We start from the raw sequence: 21,602 nt of genomic DNA, 5'->3' as shown, positions 1-21,602 counted from the left end.
ATTTTATAAAATATATATTTCCCAGCTTAAACTGGTCAACTTGCTTGCTTATCTGCATGTAGTAAAATAATGTCAACCAAAACTAAATTTTATGTTGGTTGACTCAACTAGGATCCAATTTAGAGCTAAAACGACCTTAGCTTGTCAAAAGTCATATCAAGTTAAGTACAATGCCTTAAAAATGAAAAGATAGAAAAGGTGACCATATTGTTATACAATTATTCATCTAACAGTGATGAACGATGTAGAAAAGAAACAGGACAAATGAGAAATCATTTCAAGGAAATCAGTTGCTACTTTACTTTCATGTAAGAGCTAATAACAATATTAACTTCAAGACCAAACCTCCTGCCAAATCTATACCTAATATCTAAGTCACAGATTAAAAAAAATATATACACACGCACACACACACACATACCTGCAAACATTAGTTATATCAGCACCAGAATAGCCCTCTATCTTCTCTGCTATATCTTCCAGTTGAATGTCAGGATCCAGTTCAACTTCACGAAGATTAATCTTCAGCAGCTCAGTTCTTCCTTTTGCTGTTAGAAGATTTTTTTTGTTACTGTAGGATGTTTTACTTTACAAATCATTTGATGAGAAATTATATATTAAGATTCAGGAAAAGAAAGAGTAGTAAATAACTTGAGTCCACCTACTATTACCAACTTACTGCATGACTTAGAATTACTGAATTTCCTATGTGCCTTGGTAGCAATAATAATTGAAACAAAACTCAAAGTTTTACTTATAAATTGTGAAGATACTTGCTGTGAAAACAAAGGATCTGAGATCCTTTATGAATAATAAAATTAATATTCAAGTACAAGATATATTTTTAGTAGAAAATAACATTTAGTCTAGTTTTATAAAGCTAGATTGCATCACTTGTGAATCACTTTGCTCATCTTTACTGTGATATAGAAAAAGATTTCCTAGGCTATAAGAAATCAGCAATTGACACGAAACACTTACTAATGTGTTTTTAACTTGGGGAACCAGCTCTCATACATTTGCTCTTTCAGTATGACTGAAATGTGTATTGTACTGTGTAAGTTCAAATGAGTTACAGAATTACTTAAAATAACCAATCATGCTTGCTGTTTTACTATCAGTTTTAATGGCAAATTTGCTATTTAATACAGCAAACAGACTGCATCTGGCTTTCTACTATTTCCTGATATATAAAATGAAATATAATTTTCCCCAACTTTTATTTTGAAAAATTTTAAATCTACAGGTTACAAAAAAAAAAAAATCATTGAACACCCATTAACCTTTCATCTAGATTCATCAACTGTCAATATTTTGCCACTATGTATCCATACAATTATCACACTTATCACTGTGGTACATTACTACACACTGGTACATTAGAATCATCTAATACACAATCCAGATTAAAATGTCCTCATTTTCCCCAGGCCTTTCTTTATAACTTTCTTAAAAACCATCACGTGTTACATTTAGTTATCATATCTCTTTAGTCTTCTTTAATCTAAAATAGTTCCCCAATGTTTGTTTTTGTTTTTCATGACATTGACAATTCCCCAAATGATCATACAGAGTCAAAGCATTCCAGTGAAGATCTCAACAGGTCTGTGGATCTGAATAGGCAGATACTAAAATGTTTATGGAAATGGAAAGAATCAAGAACAACCAAGACACACTGGAAAAACAACAATAAGGCAGGAGGAACTGCTCTATCAGAATTGAAGACTTATTACAAAGCAACAGGATTCAAATCAGTGCAATACTCTTGCAGAGATAAACAGATCAATGATACAGAATAGGAAGCCTAGAAGCAGAGTAAAGCATATGCTATAGACACCTGATTTATGACAATGCTGGTTTAAGTAGTAGGAGAAAGGATGCCAGAACAGCTACTATCTACAGAGTAAAAAAATATCCTACCTCATACCATACATAAAAATCGGTGCCAGATAGATTACTACTCTAAACATAAGATGTAAAATTACAAAAAAAAAAAAAATGTAAAATTACAAGTCATTTTAGAAGATAAAGCAGGAAATATCTTAATGACTTCAAAGAGAATTTTTTAAAAAGATTTATTTATTTATGATAGACATAGAGAGAGTGTGAGAGAGAGAGAGAGAGAGAGAGAGAGAGGCAGAGACACAGGCAGAGGGAGAAGCAGGCTCCATACCGGGAGCCTGACGTGGGACTCGATCTCGGGACTCCAGGATCGCGCCCTGGGCCAAATGCAGGCGCTAAACCGCTGAGCCACCCAGGGATCCCCTATTCTTGATATATAATTTATACACACACATACATACACACACATATATATACATACACACATGTATATATTCAAAAAGTTGTCCACAAAGGAAAAGACTAAAAAAACTGACTACATTAAAATTAGTCCGTTCAAGTGGTAAAGCTTCCATCTTTACCACTAGTTCACCAAAAGACTCTGTAAAAAGAGTGAAAGCACAGAAGCTACAGGGTTTGGGAAAATATTTACAACATATGTAAGTAACAAATTACTTATATCCAGAATATTTAAAGAACTACAAATATAAAGAAAAGTCAACCACCTAACATAAACATGGGCAAAATATTTGAACAGATATAAACAAAATTCCAATGGCTAATAAAGGAAAAGATACTCAAACTATTTAAAGAACAAAATAAAAATTAAACCATAATGAGAGAGCACTGAACACCAAGAGATATAAATTTAAAAGTCTAAAGTTTTGGAAAAATGTGAAGCAACGAGAACTCCAAAGTATAAAAACTCCAAGTGTAAAAACCACTTTGGAACAACCACTTGGGAAGATAGATTGGATTTATCTATTATTGTTCTAGCTATCCAACATGACCAGCAATTCACTGCAAAGATGGAATGCTCCATCTCAACCTAAAGAAACGTTGGCATTTTCACCATTATACAAGTATAAAAATATTCATAATAATACTATCATAACTGCCTAAAATTGGAAACAATGAAAATGTCCATCAAATAATATGATGGATAACTGTGGTATAATTATATAATGGATAATTATATAATGGATATATAAATGCTGAATAGTGTCTCCCTCACCCCCGGAGTTTTACACTGAAGTCTTAACATCCAATACTTCAGAATGTGACTATATTTGAAAATAGGGCCTTTAAAGGGGTAATTAAAGTAAAATGAGGCCAAATGGGTAGGCCCTAATCCAGTCTCACTGGTGTCTTTAAAAGAAGAGATTACGAGAGAGAGAGACACACACACACACACACACACACACGAAGGAAGACCACATAAAGACACTGGGGGAAAAATGGCTATCTATAAGCCAAGGAAAGAGGCCCCAGAATGAAACAGTACTTTGCTTGATCTTGGACTTCTAGGCTAAGAAAATAAATTTCTGTTGTATAAGCGACGCAGTCCATGGTACCTTGTAATGGCAGCCCTAGCGGACAAAAGTGAACAGCATCTAGATATAATATGGATGAATCTTAAAAATGTACTTGAACAAAAGAAGCAAAATAAACACAATTAGTGGGATTCAATTTCAGTTTTAAAAAAGATAAAACTTTGTTCGAGGATACATTATTAGGTGAGAAAATTATATGATAAAAACAAATTATTTCCAACAGTGATTACCACCAGGGAGCGGGAAGGGAGCTGTGCTAGGGAAAGAATATACTAGTAGAAGAACATACATACTGGGAACTTCTGAGGTCTGATAATGCTCCATTTCTTGTCCTAGAAAGTAGTTACATGGTTGTTTGCCAATTACTGGGTAGACTGAACTAAATTTTATTTTGTTTTTTTTTTAAGATTTTATTTATTTTATTTTATTTATTAATGAGAGAGAGAAAGAGAAAGAGAAAGAGAGAGGCAGAGACACAGGCAGAGGGAGAAGCAGGCTCCATGCAGGGAGCCTGATGTGGGATTCGATCCCGGGACTCCAGGATCACGCCCTGGGCCGAAGGCAGGCGCCAAACCGCTGAGCCACCCAGGGATCCCCCTGAACTAAATTTTAATACACGGTTCCATAATGAGTTACATTTCTCATTCACACATACAAAGTGAGGCAAAGCAAATCAATGCAAAGGACAGCCACAGTGGAAGAGAAGCATGCAGGCTTTATCTGGGATTGCCAGGAAAAAAGGAAGAGCATGAGTAGGAAATCTTTACCTCCAGAATTCCTTAATCTTGGGAACTCCTTATCCTTAATCATCCCCAGCCAATAGGCCTACCTTAGAGTTCACTATGGTAGACAGCCAAAGAAGTCCTACACTCAGGTGGCCAGCAAGAAGGGAAGAAAAGAGGGAAGGGCAGGGAGCTCCTTCCTAGGTCTGCTGCCTCAGGAAGTGGTTGTGCTCCTGATGCCTCAGTAAGAACTCTGAATTCAATCTACTGTGATTTCATAGTGCTCCATGCATATCAGGTGAATGTTAGTGAACAAAATTATCACTTTGCTCTCTTAGTGATATGCTAGAATATCACTATATTTGTAAATCAAAATGTTTTACTGCAGCCTGCCCTAAGAACTCAAAACACCAAGTTCAATATAATGCATTATCCCACAGAAACCAGGTTCTAGACAGTCATCTTACATGAACTCTAGAACATGCTCAAAGTGAGGGCCTGGTGGTACTGAAGCCTAGTAGAAGCATCCTTTTCTCTGGTAACTATAATTTGGGGAAAATAACTTTAATTGTTTTATCAGTGATTTGTTAGAAGATTCCAAGTAGAATTTATCAGCTCTATAAATCTAAATAATATTGTAGAGGATTTAACTAGAAATAATTAAGTTAATAATAAAGAACTGCCAATGCCACATAACCAAGTCAGTATACATTCTAAATTTAAATAAACATTGTTAAAAGAATCATACACTTCTTGTACTAACTACTGTTCTTGTACTAACAATTCTTCTTGAGCATGCTTGACAGGCCAGCATAGCAGATAGCAAGTATGTGCTCTGGGGCCAGACTATCTGGGCTCACAGCCCTGCTCCATCTCACTGGATAGGATACTTAACCCCTTGGTACCTCAGTTTCCTCACATGTCAAATAAAGATAAGAACAGAATCTGTTGCATAAGGCTTGTGAGGGTTAAATAAGTTAATACATGTAAAGCCTGGCCCACAGCACTCAAAAAATGTTCATTGTCCCCCACCACCACCACCTCCTCCACCATCATTGGTCAATCAACAAACAACATTAGAGGGAGACACAGAAAACCCAGATCCTTTCTATTAAGGACCATCTGAGACACAGACAATCCAGAGAAGGTAGATAGGCCAGGCCAAAGAAGCCTCCACAGAATTAGCATGCTTTAATGTCGACTTTGAAAAATCAATAAAGTCTTTTTAAAGTTTTATTTATTTAAGTAATCTCTATACTCAATGTGGGGCTCAAACAACCTCAAGATCGAGAGTCACATATCCTCTTTTGACAAAGCCAGCCAGGCACCCTAATGGATTTCTTGTTCTTTTTTTTTTTTTTTTTTTTAAGTAAGCTCCATGCCCAACATGGGACTTGAACTCACGACTTCAAGATAAAGAGTTGCTTGCTCTATGGACTGAGCCAGACAGGGGCCCCAATAAAATTTAAATAGAGGCAAAGAGAGACAATAACCTAGGAAATGGGAGTACCATAAATAATGACACAGAAGTAAGAAGAAGCAAGCATATACCAGAGTTCAGGGGAGGGTGAGGAAGGGAAGTAGAAAAGTACAAAAGAGGGATGCCTGGGTGGCTCAGCAGTTGAGTGTCTGCCTTTGGCTCAGGGCATGATCTCAGGGTCCTAGGATCAAGTCCTGCATTGGGCTCCCTGGGAGGAGTCTGCTTCTCCCTCTGCCTATGTCTCTGCCTCTCTGTCTCTCATGAATAAATAAAATCTTAAAAAAAAAAAAAAAAGTACAAAAGAGGACTGAGAAATGCAAATGGACGCAAGTAAAACAGATAAGAACCTGCAGTTTAAAAAAAAAAACTTGATGTGATAGGAAATTAGACTCAGAGTCTAAGAGACTCTAGAATACTTTAGTGATTTAGGGAGGTTATTCTAAAAGCAAAATATAATTAAATGAAAGGGACTGAAAAAAAAGTTCATAAAGCCGACCAGGGGGGTTGCTGCCGTAATTCAGATGCATAAAAAAGAAGAGATTTAGCATAAGGCCAAGCTCCGGCTGTGCCTGTCATTGTGCTTTTAGTTAACTATGGCAGATTGCATTTACCAGGATGACTGCAACACATGCTTCTACAATGTGGTCTTGCTGCTGTGCCACCCAGAGGTAGCCTAACTTGAAAATGGGTAGGGTTGTAAATACTTCAACCCAGGGTACAGCAGAAGTGACACTATACAACCTCTAAGACTAGGTTAAAAAAGCAATACCACTACCACCTTTTCCAGTGGAACATCTGGAGGCCTGAGCTACCATCTATGGAATCTGACTATCTTGAATCCCGCTATACCCAGCCCAGGCCACATGGAATGGCCACAAGGTAAGAAGGAAGTGTTCCAGAAAGACAAGCTCCAGCTGAGGCCTCAGAGGTGGCTTTTGTTTCATGTATTCTCATTTTTATGTTCTTTCCTTCTCCAACTAAAAATTTATTTTCATGGGTTGCTTTTGTTCATAAAATGCCCTTCAACTTTTTTTTTTTTTTTTTACTTTCATATAATCTTTTCTTTCCATTAATTTTACCCTAGATTTCTAAATCGTTCTTTCAGGTCTCTCAGCTTTCCAAATGTTATTGTTTTGTCTATTTCAGATCCTTCTATCAGATGCTCCAGCCACAGAGCTGTCTATTCATTTTCAAGCAACCACACCTTTGTTTCTGTTTTCCTCTATGAAAATAAATGAAAATGCAACTTCTTCCATGAAGTCTCCCCAAAGCCTTTGGTCAGAATTCATTACTCCTCATTCTCCACTCCAAAGTACCATGGAGCAGAGGAGAGGTGAGGGGGTGATGCAGGAAAATAGGTGATTGGGATTAAGGAGTGTACTAGTTGTGATGAGCACTGGGTGTCATATCTAAGTGTTGAATCACTATATTATACACCTGAAACTAATATTACAATGTACTGGAATTTACATTATACCGAAACAAACTAGTTTGTGAAGAATTTAAATAAAAAACTTTAAAAGTTCCAGTGACCTGTGCAACAATATCAAAGTCCAATATACACGCAGAATAAATAAAAGTAAAACTCTACAGAATAAATCATAGTAAAATTGCTGAAAACAAAAAGATAAACAGAGTACCTTAACAACCACAGACAGAGGCACCTACATGGCTCAGTCAGTTAAGCATCCAACTCTTGATTTTGGCTTAGGTCATGATCTCAAGGTCGTGAGATTGAGCCCCACTCTGGGCTCCACACTGGGTGTGGAGCCTGCTTAAGATTCTCTCTCTCCTTCTCCCTCTGCTCCTCACTACCTCCCTCGAAAAAAAAATTAAGGACAACCACTAAAGAAAATTCCAACCTGTTTCTATAGCTAAACATATACTACCATATGACATATGACATAAAGCATAGCTTTATTTACAACAGTCCCAAAACAGAAACCACTTGAATATCCATCAATAAGAGAACGGATAAACTGTAATATAGCCATATAATGAAATGCTACCCACCAGTAAAAAAAATAACATTGACAAACCTCAAAATAATTATGCTGAATGAAAAACAGTCTCAAAATAATTCATACTATATGATCCTACTTATGAAATTCAAATAATCTATGGTGGCAAAGATCAGATCGATGGTTGCCTCGGGTAGAAGGTACTGAGGAGAGAAGGTTGGGCTGCAAAGAAACACAAGAAATCCTTTGAGGATGAAAGATATGTTCTGCATCCTGATTGTGGTATGGTTTCATGGCTGTATACAACTGTCAAGATCATCAAATTTTAAATGGATGAAATTGATTATATATAAATCATTCTTCAATAGAGTTGATTTTAAAGAACAATAGCCAGAGGGGAAAAGATACACTACAAACAATGGTATGAATGACAGCAGACCTCACAAGAGAAACCAGGCCAGGCCAAAAAATGACAAAATGACATCTTTATAAGTAACGAAAGAAAAAAACAAAACAAACAAAAAACTTCTCTCAACCCAGAATTATTTATCAATCAAAAATACCCTTCAGAAATAAGGGTGAAAGACATCTCAGATAACAAAAACTGAACTTAATGCTGGCAGACCCTAAACAGAAATGTTAAGGGAAGTTTTCTAGACAAATGGGAGATGAACCTATATGGAAATCTGGACCTTAAAAAAGAAAAGCAGAGAGTAGTGGGGATGTTAAATATGTAGGCAAATAGAAAATCTACTTTTTGTGCTCCTCTTAAGTTTATTTTTTTTATGACTTTATTTATTCATTAGAGAGAGAGGGAGAGAGAGAGAGAGAGAGAGAGGCAGAGAAACAGGCAGAGGGAGAAGCAAGCTCCATGCAGGGGGCCCGACGTGGGACTTGATCCCGGGTCTCCAGGATCAGGCCCTCGGCTGAACGCGGCGCTAAACCGCTGAGCCACCTGAGCTGCCCTTAAGTTAAGTTTAAACTGACAATTTATATTTCATTAGATCGTGGAATCTATACTGAATGTAGGTATAAAATACATGGCAAAATAGCACAAAGACTGGGTGGGGAGGCAAATAGTTCTTACATTTTACATGAAGGTACAACTAAGTCAACTGTGAAGAGTTACAGATGCATACTATAATCCGTAGATTAACTGCTTAAAAAAACAGGGATAGGTAAAAATTCAATAAAGGAATTAAAGTAGATACTAAAAAAAACAATTAATTATCGAAAGAAATTAAGAAGAGAGGTACAGAGAAACAAAAGGGAAAATAATAAGATGACATAAACACAGCCATACCAATGATTATATTATATTTAAATGGACTACAATTAATTTTTTTTAGATTTTATTTATTTGAGAGAGTATGAGAGAAAGAGAGTGCACAAGCAGGGGTGGGGACGGAGAGAGAGGGACAAGAGATTCCCCACTGAGCAGGGAGCCCGATGCGGGGCATGATCCCAGGACCCTGAGAGATCATGACCTGAGCTGAAGGCAGACACTTAACCTACTGAGCCACCCAGAAGCCCCTAAATACTCCAATTAAAAAAGTAGAAATAAACTGGATAAATAGCAAGACTCAAATATATGCTGTCTATAAGAACTGAACTATAAATATAAGGACATGGTGAAAACTAAAGGAAGAAAGTAGATATATCATGCAAACAATAAGCAAAAGAAAGACAGGCTATATTAGTAGCAAAGTAAGCAACAAATCAAAGGGTCTAACCAGAGATAGTGAAAGATATTTCATAATGGTAGAAGGACAAAGAAGATATAACAATGATAACTGTTTATGTACCTAATGATAGAACTTCAAAATGTATAAAGCAGGGCAGCCCCAGTGGCGCAGCAGTTTAGCGCTGCCTGCAGCCCAGGGCATGATCCTGAAGTCCCAGGATCGAGTCCCACATCAGGCTCTCTGCATGGCGCCTGCTCCTCCCTCTGCCTGTGTCTCTGCCTCTCTCTCTCTCTCTGCATCTCTATGAATAAATAAAATCTTTTAAAAAAATTTTTTTAAATGTATAAAGCAAAAATTCACAGAATTAAAGCAAACAATAAACAAATTCACAATAATACTTGGAGTTCAACACCCCACTCTCAGTAAGTGGTAGAAAAACCAGAGTAAAAAAATCAGTAAGGATCTAAAAGATTTGAACAGTACTATTATACTAACTTGATCTGACCAATAATTATAGAATATTATAATCAACAAGTACAGAATGCTCTATTTAACTGCAACTGAAACATTCACCAAGAAAGACTTTGTGCTGAATCATAAAATAAATTCAATAAAATTAAAAATTGACATTCTACTGAGTAGTACCTGATTATACTGGAATTAAGTTAGAAATTTAAAAAGGGAAAAAAAAAAAAAGAATTTTAAAAAAGGAAAAATAGAAAGTATTTCTAATTGAATAGTAAAGAAAACATGCTATCGCAAAATTTGTAGGATAAAGCCAAAGCAGTGCATAAAGAGAAATTTAAGCTTTAAATGTTTATATTTAGAAACAGAAGAAAGGTTTAAACTCAATAGTGTTAAGTGTATAACTTCAGGAAAAAAAAGAGACTAAACTCAAAGTATAATGGAGAAATAAGAGAAAGTCAATGAAATAGGAAACAGAAAAATTACAAAGCAAAAAATTGGATTTTCAAAAATATTAATAATTTTGATAAATCTCTAGCAAGATGATCATGAAAAAGAGAGATAAAATACAAATGACCAATTTTAAGAATGAAAACAGAGCCTATTAGTATACATTCTACTGATAATAAGGGGAAAATAAGGTATATAGATTTGTATTACGTGAACTTAAGCAAAGCTGTAATTTCATTTCCCAGCATTCACAGAGCACAGCTCTGGTTGAGTCATTATGGGTGCTATTTGAAAGGCAGAAGTAAGTCAACTCAGAAAGTTGGTTCAGGGCATGAAGTGCAATTTGCAGCTCAAGCATACTGTCACTTATCTTCTGGCTCACCTGCTAGTATGGAGCAGTTCCTGCTAGATTTCCTCCTTCGGCTTTTCTGACTCCCAACCAGGTGTATATTTAATATTGTTACAATAGAGCACCTCAGTAATCAAAGCTGTAAGTCTTAGAAGCAATGAGAGCCCACCATGGGTTCCAGTCTATCCTCATGGGGTTCTAGCTCATCCTCACAGGTTATAATTTGTCCTTGTTTCCACCACTTCATCTTTTCTTCCTGAATTGCCTTCACTATTGATTTCAGTTTCCAGAACTAGACATGAAATCAACAGCCTCACATGAATCCTTTAGTCAGCTTGCACATTTGTATTAGGTCAAATCCCAGTTTGACAATTTAGAAGAAATGGACAAATTTTTTGAAGGACAAGCTACCAAAGCTTACTTAAGAAAAAATAGAGGGGCATCTGGATGGTGCAGTTGGTTAAGTATTTGACTCTTTGTTTTGGCTCAGGTCTTAATCTCAGGGTGGTGAGATCAAGTACCAAGTCAGGCTCTGTGCTCAGCAGGGAGTCTGCTTAGAGTTTCTCTTGTCCCTCTCCTTCTGCCACTCCCCCCAACCCACTAGTGCACTCTTGCTCTCTCTCTCTCTCTCTCTCAAATAAGTAAATAAGCCTTTAGAAAAGAAAAACAGATAACCTGATTAGATAGCCCTACACTTATTTTTAAATCAATGGAACAGAGCTGAGAAATAGATTCACACATACATAGCAAAATAATTTTCAACAAAGGTACCAAAATAACTCAATGAAAAGAAAACTTAACAAGTGGTGCCAGAATAACTATATATAGTTATATATAACTAGTTATATATAACTATATATATAGTGTGTATATATAGTTATATATATAGTGTATATAGTTATATATATATAAAACTATATATATACTCAACCTCTGACACTATATATACACAAAATTACTTCAATATGGATCATACATTTAACTATTTTCTGAAAGAAAAATAGGAGAAAACCTTTGCTCTTTGGCATAAGCAAAGATTTCTTAAGACACAGAACACATGATCCATAAAAGAAAAACTTGACAAGAGGACTTCGTCAAAATTAAAACTTCTGCTTATCAATAGACACTATAAAGAAAACTGAAAGGCAAAATAGAAGAAAATACTCAAAATGCATGTATCTGGTAAAGAACTATACAGCATTAATAAAACAACAATAAATCAAAAACTGAGCAAAAGTGCTCGCTTCAGCAGCACATAATACTAAAAAAAAAAAAAGAAAGAAAGAAAAGAAAGAAAAAGAAAAAAACCTGAGCAAAGGACTTGAAAAGACACTGCACAAAAGATAAACCAAGGACCAAGAGGCACACAAAAAGGCACTCCACATCATTAGTCATTAGAAAAATGCAAATTAAAGATGTGAGATAGTATTTCAGACTTGGTAGGATGATTAAAATTAAAATACTGACCATACCAAATGTTGGTAAAGATATGGAAATACTGGAATTCTCATTCGTTGATGGTGAAAGTGTAAAACGGTAGATCACTTTTTAGGAAAACAATTTGGGTATTATAAAGTTAAATACAAACATATCTAACCTAGAACCCACCTATTCTATTCTTAGCTATGTTCCCCCAAAGAATCATTCATCCATAAAAAGATTTGTATAAGGAGTATTTATATTACATTCCTAATAGCCCCAAACTAGAAATAACTCCAATGTCCATCAGAAAAGGAAATAAACACTGGTATAATCATATCAAGAATAGGGATCCCTGGGTGGCGCAGCGGTTTGGTGCCTGCCTTTGGCCCAGGGCGCGATCCTGGAGACCCAGGATCGAATCCCACGTCGGGCTCCCGGTGCATGGAGCCTGCTTCTCCCTCTGCCTGTGTCTCTGCCTCTCTCTCTCTCTCTCTCTCTGTGTGTGACTATCATAAATAATAAAAAAAAAAAAATCATATCAAGAATAAACTATCAATACATGTAACCATATGTATGAATCTCAAAACATTATGTTGAGTGAAAGTAACAGATATACCAGAGTACCCACGTTATGATTCCATTTACATGAAGCTTAGTAATAGATGAAACTAATCTATGGTGATAAAAATCAGGAAACTTAACACCTATTGAAGGTTGGAATTAACTGGTAGTTCCTGAGGTGACAGAAATATACTACATCTTGAGAAGGGTACTGATTAAACAGGATTATTCATTTGTCAAAACTCAGCAAATTCCATACCTAAGGTTTATACACTTCATTCCATGTAAATTTTATCTCACTATAAAAAGAAAAAAAGTTCACTTATGAAAATTTCAAGTCATTAATAGGATGAAGTTGTATTTTTCAAAGAAGCATATTTTTAAGAAAATCCCAAGAGGAAAAAAAAAAATCCCAAGAGGACTTTAATCCCTTAAGATTTAATGAGGACTTTACATTTAAAAGTAAAACTTTAGGGGCAGCCCCGGTGGTGTAGCGGTTTAGTGCCGCCTGCAGCCCAGGTCGTGATCCTGGAGACCCTGGATCGAGCCTCACGTCAGGCTCTCTGCATGGAGCCTGCTTCTCCCTCTGCCTGTGTCTCTGCCTCTCATTCTCTCTGTCTCTATGAATAAATAAATAAATAATCTTTAAAAAAAATAAAAATAAAAAAATAAAAGTAAAACTTTAGATATCCTTTCAAATTTATTAACATGAATATTGCTCCGAATGTAAGAACTGCTCTGAAATGAAATGTCAGGAACTTCAACAGAGTACTACTGTGGGCCTCTCTTTCCATCTACTACAAATTGATTTTGTGATGCTAGAAACTTTAAGCAGAATGCCAATGGACTAAAGACTTAAAGAGAAATGGAAAAAGGTAACAGGAAGTAAAAAAAAAAAAAGAAAAGAAAGAAAAGAAAAGAAAAATATATTAAAAGGAAGGCATCATACCTGTTGGGAGAGGTATATATATCCTCTTTTCTAATCTCCTTCTCAAAGCTTCATCAATGTCCCATGGGAAATTAGTAGCGGCCAATACCATAACCATTTTGGAAGGATCATCATTCTCTAAAGCTCCTCCAACTCCTATACACAATAAGGGGAAAAGGTGTTTTTCTTATAGTACCTTATTCTCTCATTCAACTAACATTTCTAAGCATCAGCCAGAGAATTTGTAATAGTCTCAATGACGAAAATAATACCATCCTTCTGACCTCAGTATGATGTTAGAACCCGACGCATCAACAGTTAACTACAAAACAAAGAGGTAATAGAATTCATATAATCTATTACAGGATTCTAATCCAATAAGAAAACCCATCTTTTTCTGAAGAAAATGAATATGTAGTTGCTCTGAAAAGGCATGGGAGATTATGCTGTTTTATCCCTTTTTTAAATCATGAAGTCCCTCAAAAAAAAATTATTTTAGTTGTTAGTTTAATTTATTTTCTCAAGAACAGAAGAAGGTTCACTTTTACTAATGTACTAGCATGCAATCATAATATACTGCAAACATTTTTCTCCTTCAAACTTCTAAGTGACTTGAAAAAAAATAAACAAAAAATTTGAGAATGAACCTAATAGTACTGAAAATACCACTTTTTTTATACCAAATCAAACATATGTACCTTGAGTCTACTTTTTCAGAACCAAAGTTTTAGAATACAAAGCTTCAGGTTACCCAATGGAAACTCTGGAAAATGTGCAGTAAAACAAAACAAAACAAAACAAAAAAATCCCAAAACATCAAAAATTAACAAACTTTATTGCTAAAAGTTTGTATTTGTGACCTGGCACAACAAAGTAGTGACTTTAAAGCAACTCAGTTCAATATGGTATTTTCCTAATAAATTATTACTAAACTCCTGTTTCAATCACTATCACAAAGAATCAAGCTATCCAATTAATAATCAACAGTAGTCACAAATACCCCTTGATGAAATTCAGCTGACTAAATTTATATTCAGTGATATTTTTAAAACAACTAATGTGTTTCTCCTCTAGATCCTTCCCTCAACATATAACATAGTCACTTCTTTCTCTCATACTTTAGCAGAAATTAAAATGATAAACTCATTAAGGGAAGGGACTCATACTACACTGATTTATGTATCCTTACAGTGCCTGACACTATATATGACACACACTGTAAGTATTCGGTAAGTATCCAAAGTTTCTGTATAACCATAGCGGTTTTGAAACAACACATTCTAGATTTTTTTTTTTAAAAGATTTTATATATTTATTCATAGACACAGAGAGAGAGAGAGAGAGAGGCAGAGACACAGGCAGAAGGAGAAGCAGGCTCCATGCAGGGAGCCCGATGTGGGACTCGATCCCGGGTCTCCAGGATCACACCCCAGGCTGCAGGCGGCGCCAAACCGCTGCGCCACCAGGGCTGCCCGATTTTTTTTTTTTTTTAAACACATTTTACTTTTGCCACACAACGACCACAGTAATAAAGCTCTAAAGGCAGCTCTGGCCCATTACTCTCTTCCTTCAATGCCACTTCTTTGTCTGATTAAGTACCAAAGCTTCAAAGCCCAACTTGGCTGTTTCCTTCCATGACTCCCTTAGTCTGGGTGGTGCCTTTCCTACTGTGTTTTTACCACACCCAGAGTTTAGTTCTACCATACAATTTATGACGTATTGTTAAGTTGCCTGCTTCCCAACTACATCAGTAGTTCTACTTTTTGGTTCATGATCCTTTTATAATCTTTTTTTTTTTTTTTTTTTACTTTTATACTCTTAAGAATGACTGAGCTCCACAGAGCTTTTGTGTGTATGGAATAGATCTATCAATATTGGGATCCCTGGGTGGCGCAGCGGTTTAGCGCCTGCCTTTGGCCCAGGGCACGATCCTGGAGACCCGGGATCGAATCCCACGTTGGGCTCCCGGTGCATGGAGCCTGCTTCTCCCTCTGCCTATGTCTCTGCCTCTCTCTTCTCTCTCTGTGTGTGTGACTATCATAAATAAATAAAAATTAAAAAAGAAAAGATCTATCAATATTTACTATTAGAAATCAAAACAGAATTTTTAATTCACTTTAAAGTAATAAATCTATTATTTATTAATATAAATAGCATTTTGTGGAAAATATAATTTTTCAAAACCAAAAATAATTAGTAAAAACAGTGGCATTTCCTTACATTTTTGTAAATCTCTTTAATGTCTGACTCAACAGAGAATAGCTAGATTCTCCTATCTGCTTCCGCTTTCCATCTATTATGGCATCCCAAATGTCTTGTGGCCTCTGAAACACTTCACTGTATTCTCATGAGAGAATGAGAATGAAAAAGGGCAAATAAAGTCTTGCTATTATCATGAAAATGATTTACCCTTGCAGACCTTTTAAAAGGGCCTTAAAGATCCCTGGGGCCCTGGACCACATCTTTGGAACCTCTGCAGTCCTAGTAAACCCCTTACCAGCCATGACATTCCTTTTCTTTGTAACCTCAGAACTTAGAATGGTACATGATTCACAACATGTATGCAATAAATGCTATCTCAGTGCATGAACAAACTGAACAAGTGGGTGGATGAACAAATGATTACAAATAAATTCAGGCTGCCTTTTAGTCCACTCACTGAGAATTTCCACCAATATGAATCTACACAAAATTCAAAAAGAAAATATAACAGCTTGTGGACAGTAATTAAATATCAATTACCATCCATCTGAATGAGTAGTTCAGACTTGACTCTGCGACTTGCCTCATGTTCATCTGAGGTTCCTCTTCGACTACAGATAGAATCTATTTCATCGATGAAGATCGTAGTGGGCGCATAAAATCTAGCCTTTGTAAAAAAACATTTTAAAGAAACCATTCAATAAGCTCATAAAATAATCTGAATTTTTTAATGACATTTCCTCCTCCTAAAATAATGGTAAAAAAAAAAAAAAAGCAGAAATTTCTCACTGCTTTAATGCCACCATTTGATTACTGACAGAGATTAAATCATTTATATCAGAAAATGGATATTTCTAAAAATAAAAGTTAGATGGTTGGTGAAGGTGGATGACAGATACATGGGGATTCATAGTACTATTATTTCTACTTTTGTGTTTGAAAATTTCCTAATATAAATCTTCTTAAAGATAAATTATCAATCTCCATCTTCAAATACATATTCTTAAATAACTACTGCAAGTCCCTAATGAAAAAGGAAAACTTTAACGATAGGTCAATTTCTGATTTTTATATATTTTTTTAAAGATTTTGTTTATTCATTTGAGACAGAGACTGAGAGAGAGAACATAAGCAGGAGGGAGAGGGAGAAGCAGGCTCCCCACTGAGCCGGGAGCCTGATATGTGACTCGATCCCAGGACCCAGGGATCATGACCTGAGCCAAAGACAGATGCTTAACCATCTGAGCCACCCAGGTGCCTAATTTCTGATTTTTAAAATATATACTAAAATATACTCAGCTCAACCAGCTCATTAGAAATCCTGAAATATCAAACCATACATATTACTTCCAAAGTGTCTTCCACCCTCACTGGATAAGCTGCCCTTATCTCAGAGAGGAAGAAACACTGAAGACACATCAACCCTCCAAAAAAGCCACCACCTTATACCTTACTCATGTGTCAAGAACTGTTCAACTACAACTCCATTAGTCCTTTTAAAAACAGATCCCAGGACACCTGGGTGGCTTAGCAGTTGAGCGTCTGCCTTTGGCTCAGGGCATGATCCTGGAGTCCCAGGATCGAGTCCCACATTAGGCTCCCTGCATGGAGCCTGCTTCTCCCTCTGCCTGTGTCTCTGCCTCTGTGTGTGTGTGTGTGTGTGTGTGTGTGTGTGTGTCTCATGAATAAATAAATAAAATCTTAAAAAAAAAAACAAAAAACAGATCCCTAGGTAAATGGATATAAAAGGGATATCATTCGCCTACAGAAACAGTACTTTGAAATCTGAATATATCATCACTCACCATTTCAAACAACAGACGGACTAACTTCTCAGATTCACCTCTATATTTAGATGTCAGTGTAGAAGATGAAACATTGAAGAATGTTGTGCCACATTCAGTGGCAACAGCTTTAGCTAGCATAGTCTTACCAGTGCCCGGGGGTCCAACCATCAGTACACCCTGAAATTTCAAAATCTGTATTAAATGTTTTATCAAATTAAAATGTATTCTTATAAAATATCATCAGCTATTGATGTACATTAAAAATTTCCCCATGAAAAAAGAAACTCAACTGTCACCATGTCACTCATGGTGCATTTGACATGAGTATCATTTCACAGATTAAAAAAAAATGCAGACTGATTTCACAAAATACCTCAAATGAGAGGTACTCAGGGATGGGCTAACAAAAGGCCCAGACAGTAAGAAATCTTCTGATATATTTAAAAAGAACCTACCCAATTTTCTACCTGGAAGAAGGTAAGTATGTATAGTCTTGAGCATGGCTTAAGAGTGACTGCTCTGTTTAAACATAATGAAATTAAGACATTTCCTACCACATCTAGTAGAATTATACATTCCTTGCCCTTCAAAGAGACAAAACCTGTCTTCCACAAAACATAATACACAGTTTTTAAACAAAGTAGAGATCACTTATTAGTTAAGAAGGTAACTAAAATCCAGTGGCAATTCAAGAATAATCAATTTAGCTAGCATTTTATCAGATTAATGTGCTAGACAATTAATAGTTCATATAAAACAGTGTTAGTAATGAAAGAGTCACTAAATATAGACTAAAAACTAAATTTTACTTACCATCTTTGAAAACAAACAAAAATGCTTCTGTAAAAATAAATCAACTAGAAGTAAAAATTATTCAATAACACCAATCCTCTACTATTGAAGAATACTGGATTTTCTTCTCACACTTTCAATGGGAGTTCAGATACCCAGTGAACATCACATTTCTTTTGTATAATAGTTGGTAATCTTAAGAAGAATTCTGTCCTATTTATTTAATATGTTTCTGGAGATTTAAATTTTGAAAATTATGCACATATAAAGTTTCACAAATTCAGAAACTGTCCAAACCCTTTTCTAGTGTGAAAATTAATGGAAGACTCCTTTAAAATAGAGCTACGAAGCCAGAAGGGGGAGCTCTCATGCTCTACAACTCTTAGTCAATTGCAGACCCAACTGGAAGAGACCTATCTTGCAAGTCTATGCTGTGTTAGCTACTATCGCCACCCCCTACCCTCCCCCTGGCAACAGCCTAGTCAATGAAAGAGTGTCATAACCCAGCCAATGAAAAACCATTACACTGTAACCTCACACTTTACTCAAATAGGCTTTTACTAACAACCTCCCAATTTTCCCTTTTCTCTATAAAAAAGAGTTTTCCTCTCCTCTGTTCTCCAGACTTGGCTATCGCTATAGCTTGTTTGTCCCAAATTGTAATTCTCTGCTATTCTCAAATAAGCCCATTTTTTGCTGATAAAATAACTGACAGCTTTTTTTTTTTAAGATTTTATTTATTCATGAGACACAGAGAGAGAGAGAGGCAGAGACATAGGCAGAGGGAGAAGCAGGCTCCATACGGGAAGCCCAATGTGGGACTAGATCCTGAGCCAAAGGCAGACGCTCAACCGCTAAGCCACCCAGGCGTCCAGCGTCCCGTTTTGTTTTGTTTTAAGATTTTTTATTTATTCATGAGAGACACACACATAGAGAGGCAGAGACATAGGCAGAGGGAGAAGGAGGCTCCATGCAGGGAGCGTGATGACAGCTTTATTTTTAAGGTTTACACTACCTATAGAATTCTGACACCCAGAAAGAAGATTTGAAACACTACTTTAGTAACTGTTTTTTTGCTCTGCAAGGAGCTTATAACTGAGATGGATTTTGAAAACTAAAAACAACTAATAGTATAAGCACAGCTATAGCAAAATTCATTATTTCTCTAATGTCCCCTTTGAATGCCCTCTCTGTTCCTGTAATGTCTTTCATGTGGGCACCTCCAATAGGAGTTAATTTCCAACATCAGTCTCTGTACATAGATAGAATCACACAGTACAATATTTATAAATTTCAGCTCCTCATGAATTATTCTTTCAATTATCTCCTCTATTTCCTATATCTCCTTCTCTATTGGCTCTTTCCCCCAGTATATAAACATACTTAAATCTGTCCTGTTTAAAAAAAAAAAAAAAAAAAATCCTTTGCTCAACCCTACGAATCCCCTTTATACTATCCACTTTTTACCTTCTCAGCCAACCTTCTTTAAAAATTTCATGCTTACTAGTTTTTCTTTTTGAGCTACAATCTGAGTTCTGCCTCCACTAATTCATTAAAACTACCTAATTTACTAATCCAGTGGTCACTTTTCATCCCATATCTTCTTTCCTTCTCCCTGACCTCTGCTGGTGCTGTTACCTGATGTTCATTCCCTTCTTCCTGAAGTGCTTCCTCCCTATGTTAGTTCTATGACACTGTTCTTCCCTGATGCTCCTCCTACTCATGACTCTCTTCACTGCCTTTCAGGTTTCCTCCTCCCTTGCCCTTTATATTCTTGAAGCAATTCCAAACCGTTTGCTCTTTTTCCTTTATAGACTTCCTTAAACAATCTCATCCACACCCATATTATCACAATTTTAATTTAAATTCAAACTCTGTTCTAAGCTCCAGACCTGTTTCCAATTACTTACTATTTACCTAAACATATTTTGTTTCTATTTAAATCTGCCCCTCTTCCCAATTTTCAGTACCAATTCATAGTGTATGCACCTTATATAATAAAGAATTTGACTGGTCTTTTTCCCCAGTTCCTGGGAAGAAAACTATAAATCCTCAGAATTTCCAAGTGACAGGAGTGCTTTTGTTGTTCATTTGAATCCCGAAATTTTATGTTGAGGTGACTCATGGTGGGCCCCTATACAGTTTATGCTAATGATGATTCAGGATGGTGGCTAGCCTTGCCAGAAAAGTCAACCATGGCATTAAAGAATTGGGGCTTTGAGCCATAGGATATCAACAAGACGTAGAGAAAGAAGGGAGACTGGAAACTGAGACACACAGGCAATGATTTAACCAATCATGACTATGTAATGAAATCCAATAAAAACCCTGGAAACTGAAGCTTGAGTAAGCAAGCTTCCCTGTTGCAATACTCTATGGATTGTCACACACCCAGGTGCTAGGAGGGTAAAGCATCATGATTCTATGTGCAGAAAACAACAGAAGTTTCATTTTCAGCATCCTCACAGATCTTGCCCTATGCATTTCTTCCTTTGGCTACTTCTGATTTGCCTCCTTTTGCTATGCTAAAACTGTAATTGTAAGTAGAATGCTTTCTTAAGTTATCTGAGTCATTCTAGAAAATTACCAAACCTAAGGGGGGTAGTAAGAACCCCCAAATTTATAGCCAGCTGGCCAGAAGTGAGGGTGACCTGGGGATGCCCAAGTTTGCACTTGGCATCTGAAATAAGGACAATCACATGGAAAAGTACCTTCAACCTGTAAGATTTGGCCCAATTAGGGGTAGCTGGTGTCAGAAGTAATTGCATGCTCCTTCAGTTCAAGCCTGGAATTTGGGAGTAACATACCATCCGTCATAATGTTATCATTACCTTTTAAATATCTCTCATAAATCCACCCATTTTTCACTAGCCAATTACAAATGCCTTTGTTCAGATCCTCATTGTTCAGATCGACTCTTACAACAGCCTCTTCCTCAGATTTTTCATCAGCATCTATTTATGATCATCTCCAGTCCATCCTTCACAAGATGATTTTTCTACATGTGCAAATCACCTTCTTGGTAAAGGCTTACAAGGCTCATTAAGATAGGTTGGTTATACCTACCATGCCTGTCTTAAAACTTCTTTCAATACCTATTTTAAGACTTTTTTCTCTAATAAATATTGTTCTAAAAGTTATAATAAAAAGGGAATGTTACCAAAATTAGGTAAATCTATAAGAGTCCATAAAAGTTTTTAAGTTGTAGAAGACAATCAAAACGCTATGAGTATTCCAAGCTATTTGAGTAAATAGATACACAATTTCTCCTCATCTTAACTTTTAGGCATATAAAACAAGGAAGAGATATTGAAAAGAGAAACAGACCTTCCTAGCTAATTCAGAAGAGTGTTTTATTTCACTCTATAGATCGGACTCAAGGAAGCCTTTGCCTAGGATGAAG

At 36.2% G+C, this 21,602-nt stretch overlaps 1 protein-coding gene across 10 annotated transcripts in view; it reads right to left on the bottom strand.

The window, feature by feature from the left end:
• Nucleotides 1-21,602, bottom strand: part of KATNAL1 (katanin catalytic subunit A1 like 1) — a 113,900-nt gene that overhangs the window by 38,515 nt on the left and 53,783 nt on the right. For 9 of the 10 annotated variants that reach the window (XM_035719987.2, XM_035719980.2, XM_035719977.2 and 6 more), the window contains 4 exons: nucleotides 17,426-17,584; nucleotides 16,161-16,287; nucleotides 13,440-13,574; nucleotides 422-548 (listed from right to left, as the gene is read on the bottom strand). In XM_035719987.2, coding sequence (XP_035575880.1) covers nucleotides 422-548; nucleotides 13,440-13,574; nucleotides 16,161-16,287; nucleotides 17,426-17,584 — 548 coding nt within the window. The remainder of the gene's footprint in view (nucleotides 1-421; nucleotides 549-13,439; nucleotides 13,575-16,160; nucleotides 16,288-17,425; nucleotides 17,585-21,602) is intronic. The other variant, XM_049101463.1, reaches the window with a different exon arrangement.

The sequence above is a fragment of the Canis lupus genome, chromosome 25 (genome assembly GCF_003254725.2).
Source record: "Canis lupus dingo isolate Sandy chromosome 25, ASM325472v2, whole genome shotgun sequence".
NCBI lineage: Eukaryota > Metazoa > Chordata > Mammalia > Carnivora > Canidae > Canis > Canis lupus.
This window is presented reverse-complemented; position numbering and strand designations above follow the sequence as displayed.